At 58.2% G+C, this 11,047-nt stretch overlaps 1 protein-coding gene across 1 annotated transcript; it reads right to left on the reverse strand.

Annotated features, from left to right (window-relative positions):
• Positions 1-5,024: 5,024 nt before the first annotated feature.
• On the reverse strand, positions 5,025-7,555 carry LOC147646956 (serine/threonine-protein kinase pim-1-like). The gene is made up of 6 exons (XM_086872730.1): positions 7,465-7,555; positions 6,929-7,035; positions 6,774-6,824; positions 6,203-6,569; positions 5,413-5,589; positions 5,025-5,178 (listed from the first exon to the last, which is right to left on the reverse strand). The coding sequence occupies exons 1-6, from the start codon at positions 7,553-7,555 to the stop codon at positions 5,072-5,074; spliced, it is 900 nt and encodes a 299-aa protein (XP_086728856.1). The 3' UTR covers positions 5,025-5,071.
• Positions 7,556-11,047: the final 3,492 nt, after the last annotated feature.

Genomic DNA, 11,047 nt, shown 5'->3' on the forward strand with positions numbered 1-11,047 from the left:
GGTCACCTTTGGCTCAGGGCCTGTTGTTCAGGCCTCACTCAGGGCCTGTTGTTCAGACCTTGGCACTTCAGGGACGAGGTTTAGTGCTGGGCTTGACACTGCTGGGTGACTGGCTGGACTGGATGAGCTCAGAGGCCTTTTCCAGCAAAATGGATTCTATAATTGCAGGATTCTATCTGCTGCATTCAGCTAGGTCCATTACTTAGCAGCATTACTTTGGCCCAAAAGCCCCCTCTTACTCAGCTCTTGTGGCCTGAGGCTTCAGCTCCTTCAGCTCCTGGTGCTGAGCTGCTCACGCTGAACGAGACGACTCAGAGAGAAGAATACAGTTCATCCAATTCCTTCTGGGACACAGAGAGGGGAGGTGTGAAAACAGGAGCATTGTTTGGTGTGGCCTCTTCTCTGCCCTTCACACCTTTCAGGGCTTTGAACCAGCCAAGAGCTTCCTCCAGGAGTTCAATGAAGCAGCTGTTCCTGCTCCCAGGTCTGGCTCTTCCCAGTCTCTGACCTTGACTGCTTTTGTCCCTCTTGCTGTGCCCTCTGCTCCCCCAGGGCTCGGTGGCTGCTCCCCAGGACTGTGGGATTGGCACAGATCAACGGGGTCGAGCCCCTCCTTTCTGTGCCCTTGGATCTGCCCGGTCACAGCAGCCTTTTCCATCTGGAAGCTCCACATGGAGAGGGAGTCCCCAGCTCTGTTCCTGGCATAACATGCAGGAGCCCAGGGCTGCCATCTCAAGTACCTGCTGGCACTGAGGGCTCCCAGGTGCCTCAGGCTGCTGTGACACTGCTGCACAGGGAGGGAAGCATGGCAGAGGCTGCACTGAAAGTCAGCTCCATGTGCTGCTGTTGGTACTGCTGCGGGTGCTGGCACTGCTGGTGTTGCTGCTGCTGCTGCTGGTGGTGCAGGTGCTGGTGGTGGTGCTGCTGGTCCTGCTGGTGCTGCCACTTATGCTGCTGGTGGTGCTGGTGGTGCTGATCCTGCCCCTGGTGCTACTGCTGGTGCTGCTGGTGCTGGTGATGCTGCTGGTACTGGTGCAGGTGCTGGTGATGCTGCTGCTGGCACTGCTGCTGCAGCTGCTGCTGCTGGTGGTGCTGGTGGTGGTGTTGCTGGTCCTGCTGCTGGTGCTGCTGGCACTGCTGGTGCTGCTGTTACTGGTGCTGGTGCTGCTGCTGGTGCTGGTCCTGCTTCTGGTGCTGCTGCTGCTGCTGCTCGTGCTGGTGGTGCTGCTGCCTCTGCTGCTGCTGGTACTGCTGGTGCTGCCACTGGTGCTGCTGGTGCTGCTGCTGATGCTATGGCTGGTGCTGCTGCTGGTGCTGCTGGTGCTGCTGCTGATGCTATGGCTGGTGCTGCTGGTGCTGCTGGTGCTGCTGGTGCTGGTGCTGCCACTGATGCTGCTGGTGGTGATGCTGGTGCTGCAGGTGCTGCTGCTGCTGCTGCTGCTGTGCTGCTGATGCTGGTGCTGCTGGTGCTTCTGCTGGTGCTGCTGCTGGTGCTGCTGGTGCTGGCAGTGCTCGTGCTGCTGTTGCTGGTGCTGCTGCTGCTAGTGCTGCTGCTGCTGCTGCTGCTGGTGCTGGCACTGCTGGTGCTGCCACTGAAGTTGCTGGTGGTGATGCTGGTGCTGCTGGTGCTGGTGCTGGTGCTGGTGCTGCTGCTGCTGCTGATCCTGCCCCTGGTGCTACTGCTGGTGCTGGCGGTTCTGTTGCTGCTGTTGCTGCTGCTGGTGTTGCTGCTAGCACTGCTGGTGCTGGTGGTGGTGGTGCTGCTGCTGGTGCTGCTGGTACTGGTGCTGCTGGTGCTGCTGGTCCTGCTTCTGGTGCTGCTGCTGGTGCTGCTCTTGGTGGTGGTGGTGCTGTTGGTGGTGCTGCTGCTGGTGCTGCTGGTGCTGCTGTTGTTGCTGCTGCCACTGATGCTGCTGGTGGTGCTGCTGATGCTGCTTCTTCTAGGGCTGCTGCTGCTGGTGCTGGTCCAGCCCCTGGTGCTGCTGCTGGTTCTGCTGGTACTTCTGGCACTACTGGTACTGCTGCTGGTGCTGCTGCTGTTGCTGCTGCTGGTGGTGCTGATGGTGGTGCTGGTGGTGGTGCTGGTGGTGGTGCTGCTGGTGGTGCTGCTGGTGCTGCTGGCGCTGCTGCTGGTGATGCTGGTGCTGCTGGTGCTGATCTTGCCCCTGGTGCTACTGCTGGTGCTGCTGGTGCTGCTGGTGGTGCTGGTTCTGGAGCTGCTGGCACTGGTGGTGGTGGTGGTGCTGGTGCTGCTGGCACTGCTGCTGATGCTGCTGCTGGTGGTCGTGGTGCTGCTGCTGGTACCGGTGCTGCTGGTGCTGCTGGTGCTGCTGCTGCTGGCACTGCTGGTGAAGCTAGTGCTGGTCCTGTCCCTGGTGCTGCTGCCGCTGCTGGTTCTGCTGGTACTGTTGGTGCTGCTGGTGCTGCTGCTGCTGATGCTACTGCTGCTGGTGCTGCTGCTGCTGGTGATGCTGGTGCTGCTGGTGCTGGTACTGCTGGCACTGCTGGTGCTGTTGGTGCTGGTGCTGGTGCTGCTGGTGCTGCTGCTGCTGATGCTACTGCTGCTGGTGCTGCTGCTGCTGGTGATGCTGGTGCTGCTGGTGCTGGTACTGCTGGCACTGCTGGTCCTGCTGCTGCTGCTTCAACTGCTGGTCGTGCTGCTGCTGGTGCTGCTTTTGGTGCTGGTGCTGGTGCTGCTGCTGCTGCTGTTGGTGCTGCTGGAGCTGGTTCTGCTGGTACTGCTGTTGCTGGTGCTGGTGCTGGTGCTGATCCTGCCCCTGGTGCTGGTGCTCGTGCTGCTGTTGCTCCTGCTGCTGGTGGTGCTGCTGCTGATGCTACTGCTGGTGCTGCTGGCGCTGGTGCTGCTGCTGGTGGTGCTGCTGCTGCGATCATATTTCCAGCACTGCCCCACACTGAGGGATCAGATCCAGGCACTGCTGCTGCTCCCTTGGGACCAGCCCCAGTTTGGTTGTTGCTGTCAGTGCCAGCACAAGCCGTGGCTGGAGCAGCGGGTGCTGACAGTGCCCCAAGGCCAGGGGCTGGAGGGGTCCCTGGGCTGGGGCTGGGAGGAAGCTGCCCCTTGTTCTCCCTGTGCCTCACGCAGAGCTGGGCCAGGCACAAGTGGGGCAGCAGAGCCAACAGGGAGCCTGCGAGTCTCTTCCAGCCGTGCCTGCTCAGAGTTTGGCCTTGGAGCTTCAGGTGGGCAAAGGCAGCTGCTCTGCTCCCTCTGCGTGTCCCTGTGTTCAGCAGTGCTGCTCCATCAGTCTGTGCCCAGCAACGGGGAAAAGCCTCAGCCCTGCAGGGCCAGGAGCTGCCAGGCTCTGCCTGAGCAGCTCAGCCAGCGGGAAGGGAGCTGCTCCACACAGGAACCAGGAGCAAAGGACACTTCTTTTTCATAGCATGATTTCTGTTTTAAGGGGAAAAAATGTGGAAAAATAGAAGGAAAAAACTTCTATAAAATGTGAAAGATAAAAACAGAACCCAAGTGTGCAGTGAAAAATCTTCTCTAACTTTGAATTAAGGTGTAATTGGTCTTTTGAAACATAAAACTCAGTAATTTAATTTGTAAATGTGCTGATGGCATGATGCATCTTACCGGCCTCAGGAACCTTTTTGAAAAAGCTTTTGGGGTTGGATTCCAATATTGTTATTTTAAATTGTGGTGAAATTGGAGTGAAACAAGAAGAAAGTGGTTTGTGCCTTGCCAGCTCCAAGCAGCACTGGGAATCTAAACTCTGTCAAACCCCAAATCCTTTAGAAGGTGCCCTTCCTTCACACCCTGTGAATGAGCCGCACATTCCCTTTCAAACATTCAGGGGTTTCTTAAAGATGCAAAGTCCCACTTACAGCTTTTTGCTCTGGTTTGGAAGTGCAGAAGGGCGATTCTTCATCCATCAGCTCCAGACTGCACTGCCTCAGGAACACAGCAGTGGCACTTCTAGAGGAGGAAGAAAAGTGCAATTGCACAATTGCAGCCAAAAAGAAAGGAAGAGTGGGACATAGAAAACATCCTGTGCAGATGCAGGCATTCAGCTGGAACTGTGGAGAGTTTGGGTTCTTGCCAATTGGATGTGTGTCCCTAAGTGCAATCTCTTGGCCTGCAGGAGAGTCTCACTCACCTGCAAAAGCAGAAAGCTCAGGCGGTGTGCTGGGAACGGGCTCGTGTGATGCAAAGCTGTCAGAGCAATGGGAGGGCAGGGTGAGCCCAGCTGTGCCTGGGGCTGAGCCCAGCAGAGCCCTGGCAGAGCCCAGAGCAGCCTCAGCATCCGCAGAGCCCGGCTGCAAGGAGAGAAACCAGAAACCGCCCGTCAGCTGAAGGCTCCTGTCCCCTTGTCCCAGCCACCCGCGGTGCCCAGGCCATGCTGGCCGTGCTCAGAGCTGGGCCCAAAGCTGCCCATCACTGCTGCCTTTGGGAGCAGAGCAGGAGGGCAGGCCATGTGCCCAGCCTGCAGCCAGCCACGGCAGACCCAGCCCCTCAGCAGCTGTCCAGAGACAAAAAGCAGCTTGGCAGCCAACTGAAGAATTGTTTTCATCCACTCCAGCCAAGGGGGGAACCTTTGGTGCCTGGCCAGGCTGTGCCATGCCCAGATCTGGGAGCATCCCCTGGCTGTGGACTCACCTGCAAATTGGGCGTGGAGCGAGTCTTTGAAGAAGACATGCCAGAATTGAAATCCATCATCTTCAGCTGGCCAGCTGGAGGAAGAGATTGCCATCCTTGAGGTTGCCCTTGGTGTCTCCAGCAGCAGCCCCAGCTGGTAACAGCTTCTCCAGGGCCTCCTTCTCCTTGCCTAGGGGCCAGACCAGGCTGTCAGTGCTCTGCCCAGGGTCCCAGCCATCAGTGAAGCAGACAAGCAAAAGCAGGGGGAATGGTGGCCACCAGTGCTTGCCACACCAGGTGTCCAGCTCAGCTCCAGCCCAAGAGCTGTGTGTTCCCTTCTGATGACCCCTGCTCAGAGCTACAGGCACGACAAAAACAGCCTGGTTTGCTTTGCCACCGATTGCCAAGAAATGTGTGGAGCTGTTACCTGCCAGGCCCCTGGATCCAACTGTGCATGTGGATCTCTCCCATCTCCTAGGGCAGATGAACAGCCTGCATCCAAGGATCGCGGAAAAGGTCTTCTAAGGATGGCCTGTCCGAGGGTTGCATGGACAAACACCTCTTAATAATATCTTGGCATTCTGAAGAGAGAAACCAGGAATCACCAGTCAGTTGGAGAAGTTGCCGCCCCCTTCCAGTGCCCAGGCCATGCTGGGTGTGCCCAGAACTGGGCCTCAACTTCCCCATGGATTCCCTGTTTGCAGGAGAGCAGGACATGTGCCACCTCCTCAGCAGCTGCCAGAGCAGGATGCTCATGAGCCCACAGCTGTCTCCCAAGCCTGGTGTTCCCCCTGTGCCCAGAGATGAGGATTCACCTTGGGAGAGCCGTCGTGGGAACAAGATCCGCCCCCAGATGATCTGCTGGCCCCTCATGAATGGGTGCTTCCCTACGACCAGCTGGTAGAGCAGGAGGCCCAGGGACCAGATTGTTGCTGCCTGGCCATGGTAGCGTTGCTGGTGGATCCACTCTGGTGGGCTGTAGGACAGGGTTCCTGTGGAACACAGATGGAGCTCATCAGGGGGATGCTGCTGCTCTCAGAGCCTGGCCCCAGCATCCCTGGGCATGTGGGGGCTGCCCCAGCAGCACACGGGGTGACCCACTGCCCTCTTGCCAGCACCTGGCACTTGGCTACAAACCCAGGGTTGGAAAAGAAGCCACTGCTGCTGGAAGAGGGCAGCAGAAGCACTGGGGAGGCCCAACCATGACAAGCAAATAAAAACCCACCCCGTGGTAGAGAAAACACACTCTCCTCCCTGCCTGCATGGCCTCCAAAAAATTGTTAATAATCCAAGGCAAACGTGGGGAGCAGAGGAGTTCAAGCCCTTCCTCACTGACTCACTAAACTCTCTGGGGCATGGGGTCCGATCCCCGCCCTCTGCTACCCCCATGGGGGTTTTTGTCAGGCTGGCTGTCCCAGCCCCAGCCCAGGGCACAGTGGGTGCTGAAGGCTCTTGGCAGGGCTGGGAGCTGGCCCCACTCACACCCCCATCCAAATCAATTTGCCTCAAGCATTGATCCCATCCTGGCAGCACCACGGGGAATCCCCAGTGCCACAGCCAGGCTGGGCCATGAGATGGCCAGGAGCATCCCCTGCGAGGGCTCACCTGCAAACTGGGTGTAGGCTGTGTCTTGCAGGAAGGCGCCACAGCCAAAGTCGATCAATTTCAGCTGCCCAGTGGCCAGGTCGAGCAGGATGTTCTCCGGTTTTATGTCCCTGTGCAGGACCCCGCAGCTGCTGCAGTGCTGCACGGCCTCCAGCACCTGGCGAAAGAGCCCCCGCGCCTCCTCCTCTGGCAGGAACCTCCGCTCCGCCAGCAAATGCGAGAGGTCCTGGCACCGCTGTGGACGCTCCAACACTAACACGAAGCTGTCGGGGAGCTCAAGCCACTCCAGCAGCTGAATGACTGCAGCACAGCCAGAGGACACCCTGTCCAGCAGCACAATCTCCATGGGAGCACGGGTGCCGTCGGGCTGCGGGAGGAGCACGGTGCTGTCAGTGGGGCTGAGGCCGGGCCAGGGCCCTGGGACCCCTCAGCCAGCCCGGGATGCTCTGCACACCTCGCTCACCCCACGCCCGCTCTCCCCGCAGGGCTCTCGGCGGCTCCCACCCCGCCGGGCCCCGGCTCATCCCTGCCCGGCACGCCCCGGCTTCTGCCGCTGGCCCCGCACACTCACCAGCTCGCCCCAGAGCCGGACGCGATCCCGCGGCACACATTTCATGGCCACCTGCGAGTAAGGAGCAGCAGAGGGTTGAGCTCGCTGCCCGCCCCGCCGCGCCCCCGCCATCTCCTCCGCCCCCTCCTCCTCCTCCTCCTCTGCCCACCGCTCACCGGGGCGCCGTCCGAGAGTCGCGTGGCCGCGAAGACGCTGCCGAAGCCGCCGCGCCCCAGCAGCGGGCCCAGCTCGTAGCGCTGCTGCAGGGCCTCCTGCGCCTTCCCTGGGGGCGAGTCGCGGCCATCAGCGCTCAGCCCGGGGACAGGAACGGCCCCCGAGCGCTCCCCGAGCTCCCCGGGCCGGGCATCCGCAGGCGTTCCCTCATTGGAACGCGGCAGCGGCGGCTCGGGGCCAGCGGCCGCGCTGCTGAGCGGCGGAGCTCGGGCCGGGGGAGCCGCAGCGGAGGCGGCGGCAGCGGCCGCGCCGCCTGTGTCCTCCGCGGGCCCCGGGAGGAGCCGGGGCCGGGGCCGGGGCCGGGGCCGGGGCCGGGGCCGGGGCCGGGGCCGGGGCCGGGACCGGTGCCTGCGTCGGGGCCGGGGCCGGGATCGGGCAATGCGGAGCCAAAGGGCAGCGATTCCGCCCCAGCCCCAGGCAATGATGCCCGCCCAGCAGCGCCAGCGCCAGCACAGCCAGAGCCCAGCGGAGGCGAGACCACGGCGGGACGGCCGGGGCCGGGGCCGGGGCCGGGTCCGGGGCAGCCCCGGCTGGGCCCGTGGGCGGGTCCGGGGGCGGGCCGGGGGCATGGCCCGGGCGGATACGGGGAGAGGGAACCTTGAAGAGGGGGGGACGCAGGAAAAGGGAGACCCGGAGGGAATGTGGGTCCGTGGGAAAGGGAGAGGAGAGACAGAAAAGTGATAAATTGGCTGCTTTCGCTGCTTCCACTGCTGCTGCTGCCGCCGCTGCTGCTGCTGCCGCCGCTGCCGCCGCTGCAACTGAAGCACCGGGACAGTTTGTCCCCGTGTCCGTTTGTCCGTTGCCCGCTCGGCCCCGGCCCGAGCCCCGCACTCCCCGGGCAGCCCCTGAGCCTGGCCAAACACGGGAACTTTGCCGTGTTGAGCCAAGAGCCAGAGTCTTGACTCCTGCACAGGGGCACAGGAATGCCCTTGGCTGCTGCTGTGCCTTGTCCCTGCTGAGGGTCAGGCACCGTCTGAGCACATTCCCTGAATGCAGAATTTGTACCCGACCCAAGCACTACACTTGTGTCTCCAGCATTGCTTTCCAAGGAAAACAGGGGAAGACAAACTGGGTATAGCTCGTGCTGTTTTACAGTGTCTAAAACTTGCCAAGTCTCAGATCTTAGAGGTGAGATCCATTTGGAATGAATGGGATGGAGAAAGTGCAAGATGGAAAAGGGGAACATAAAAATAAATAGAGAAAAATAGAGAAAAACATATTGGTTGTTTCTTTTGATTTGATTTTCATTTCATAAGAAAGTTGTTTCAATTTTCCCAGAATCTTCTCCACAGTCCCGTCTGTTCTTTCCAAAAACCTGTCCTGGAGAACAAGGCGCAGCTCCTGTCACAAGATGTGCCCCCAGCTGCAGCTTCTCTTGGCTTCCCACACTCTGACTGCAGCACAACTCTTGCAGCAAAGCAGGACAAATATTTGAAGAACTTGACAACTTGTTCTTTCTTTTCCTTGTGGACAGGGGAGTTGTGCCATTGGTAAGGTTTCCACTGTTACTCTTCTAGCCAAAGAAAACATGATGAGGTACCGGGAATTGTTAGGGAATACAAGCCTGGCTGAATGTGGAGAAAGAATCTCCAGGGTGTGCAGCCAGAAGTGGAGAGCTGATCATTCCAATAGCCCCATGGACACCTTGAAAGTGATCTGGAACATGAAGATGGGCTGACAGAGAGAGTTTGTTTCTGTGTTCAGTTTAGATGATTCTCCATCTCTTGCAGTGGTAGAAATCAAGAGCACAATCAGTTGATGATTAAGTATCAGAACATGATAAGCTGGACCTCTCTGGATGACAGAAAGAATGTGAAAAGGAGAAATGCAGGGAATGACTTGGTGAACTTTGTATATAAGAAGGTACATTTTTTCCTAATAATTTCCAATTCATTCCCTTTGTTTTATCCTTTTAAAAAGGCCAATTGCATCTCAGATTCCCCATGAAATGGGAACCCTGAGCTTGTGGAACTGCCTGAAAGGTGTCCTGTTCCTTTTTCTTCTGCTGCTCGGTAGAGACAGTGAAGCGAGTTGGGGAGTTCTGTTTTTTTTTTCTCCTAGTCGATTTTTTCATTTTATTTGCCACTGTAAAGGCAATTTCTGTGATGGCCTCTGTCAGTTGATTCTATTTCAGCAGCAGCAGCAGCAACAGGGCTGTGTTTGATCACTGCAAATGTGACCTGTGTGGCTTTAATTCTCTTTGATTTTGTGCTCAGGGAGTTGGGAGCATTTGGAGATCTACTACTCATGAGGCCTTTTTAACAAGCAGTCCGAGTTCCCTGTCAGAAAAGCACAGTGGGTAGCACTGATTGAAAGAGGCAATTGCAGCTGTACTGCTAAAATTCAAGTGGCAAGCAGAAGAGGGGCAAGATCAGCTGGGATCCACAATTGCCAAGGCCAAGGCACCAACAGCCTCCTGCTGTCACCTCAGGGTGAGTAAAACAGTGCTGAAAACAGCGCTGGAACCCGATCCTTTCTTCCTCTGAGGGCTGGCTGAGGGCAGCAGAGGCGGGCCTGAGGAATCAGGGCTGTTTGTGGGGGATTGTTGCTGTAGTCCAGAATTGCCCTGGCAAAAGGCCTGGGAAGCCGAGGCAGGAGCAGGTGGGAAGGGCCGGCGCTGCTGCTGCTCGTGGCCGGGAGCCCCGGCCGGGCCGGGCCGGCGCCCGCTGCGCTGCGGCTGCTGCTGCTGCCAGAGCCGGGCGGGACTCGGGGACAGGGAATGGACACGGGGGGACAGCAAAGGCCTTGGGGGCTGCAGGGATGTTGGCACTGGGGCCAGCGCCAGCACAGAGCTTCAGCCCGCAATGAACCCCGAGGGAAACGCTGGGGAAAGGCTCCATTCAGCCTTTGTTTACTCGTCGCTATGAAGGGACCGAAATAAAAGGAGAAAGAGCAGGGCCCGACCCCTTCTCCTTTGGGAGGAGCCCCGCGCCTGGAGCTGAGAGGGGCCGTGAGGAAAAATGAGGGGCCATGAAGGGCTTTGAGAGGCCATGAGAGGCCATGAGAGGTTTTATGGGGCCATGAGAGGTTCTGTGGGGCCATGAGGGGCTGTGAGGGGCCATGAGGAGCCTCAGCCCTGGCAGGAGGGGTCCCACCATGTCCCCAGGGCAGGGCCGCCGTGAGGGGCCGCGAGTGCAGACGTGGCAGCAGAGCGGGCTTGGGGCACCTCTGGGAGGGGATGAGACCCTTCCCCTGCTCCAAACCACACCAAACCCGGCATTAACAGGATTTTCCGTCTTTAGAATCCACTGGCAACTTGGAGTTGAGTGTCCAGTTTAATTCTGGTGGGAAAAACAAGGGAATTTTCCCAGTGTGTGACATCCAGCATTTGTTATTTATGTCTAAGATTTAAAAGTCTTGACAATGAAAAGTAACACTAAAAAATAATAATAACAACAACAAGACCAAGAAATAAAGCCCCGAATCCCAACAGTCAGCTCAGAAACATGTTTTTGTTTGTAGTAATAGAGTAGTACTAAAGAAATAAATGAAAGGGATTTAATTTGTAATTCAGACAAAAGATGTTTCATCTTTTTCCAAGGTTCTGGTCCCCTTCCTCCAGGGTCATTTCCTTTACTCACCCACTTTCTAATAGGTAGAACGGAGTTAAGCACACAGGAAAAGACAACAGCTCCTGTTTCCAAGATTAGCAGCCACCACTCCAGGGACCCTGAATTGCCCCCAGGCACGTGTGTGCACTTGAAGGGTGAGCGGGTGTTGGGGACAGAGATCTCAAACTCCTTCTAAGGCTGTGAGAAACCCACAAGTGGCAAAGTATCATTGTGGGTCAGCTCCTGCTGAAATTCCATTCCCCCACACCCTCCAAATGGGCAGGCAGGGCTGGGCTCTGGCAGGGTTCAGTTTTGAGTGCCTTGTGCTCCCTGGCATGGAAGTGATCCTATGAACTCTGGTATTGATGGATTGTGGTATGGCTGCTGAAAGAGGAGGGGGAATCTCAGGAGACAGGAACGTCTCTCGTTCTCCCTTCTCCCTGCAGAACCCCCTCTCCAAAGAGAAATGCCTGTGCCAGGTTTCCATGAGACCCCTTCCCTCAGGCCAGT

The sequence above is a fragment of the Cyanistes caeruleus genome, unplaced genomic scaffold (assembly GCF_971803275.1).
Source record: "Cyanistes caeruleus unplaced genomic scaffold, bCyaCae1.hap1.1 HAP1_SCAFFOLD_76, whole genome shotgun sequence".
Taxonomy (NCBI): domain Eukaryota; kingdom Metazoa; phylum Chordata; class Aves; order Passeriformes; family Paridae; genus Cyanistes; species Cyanistes caeruleus.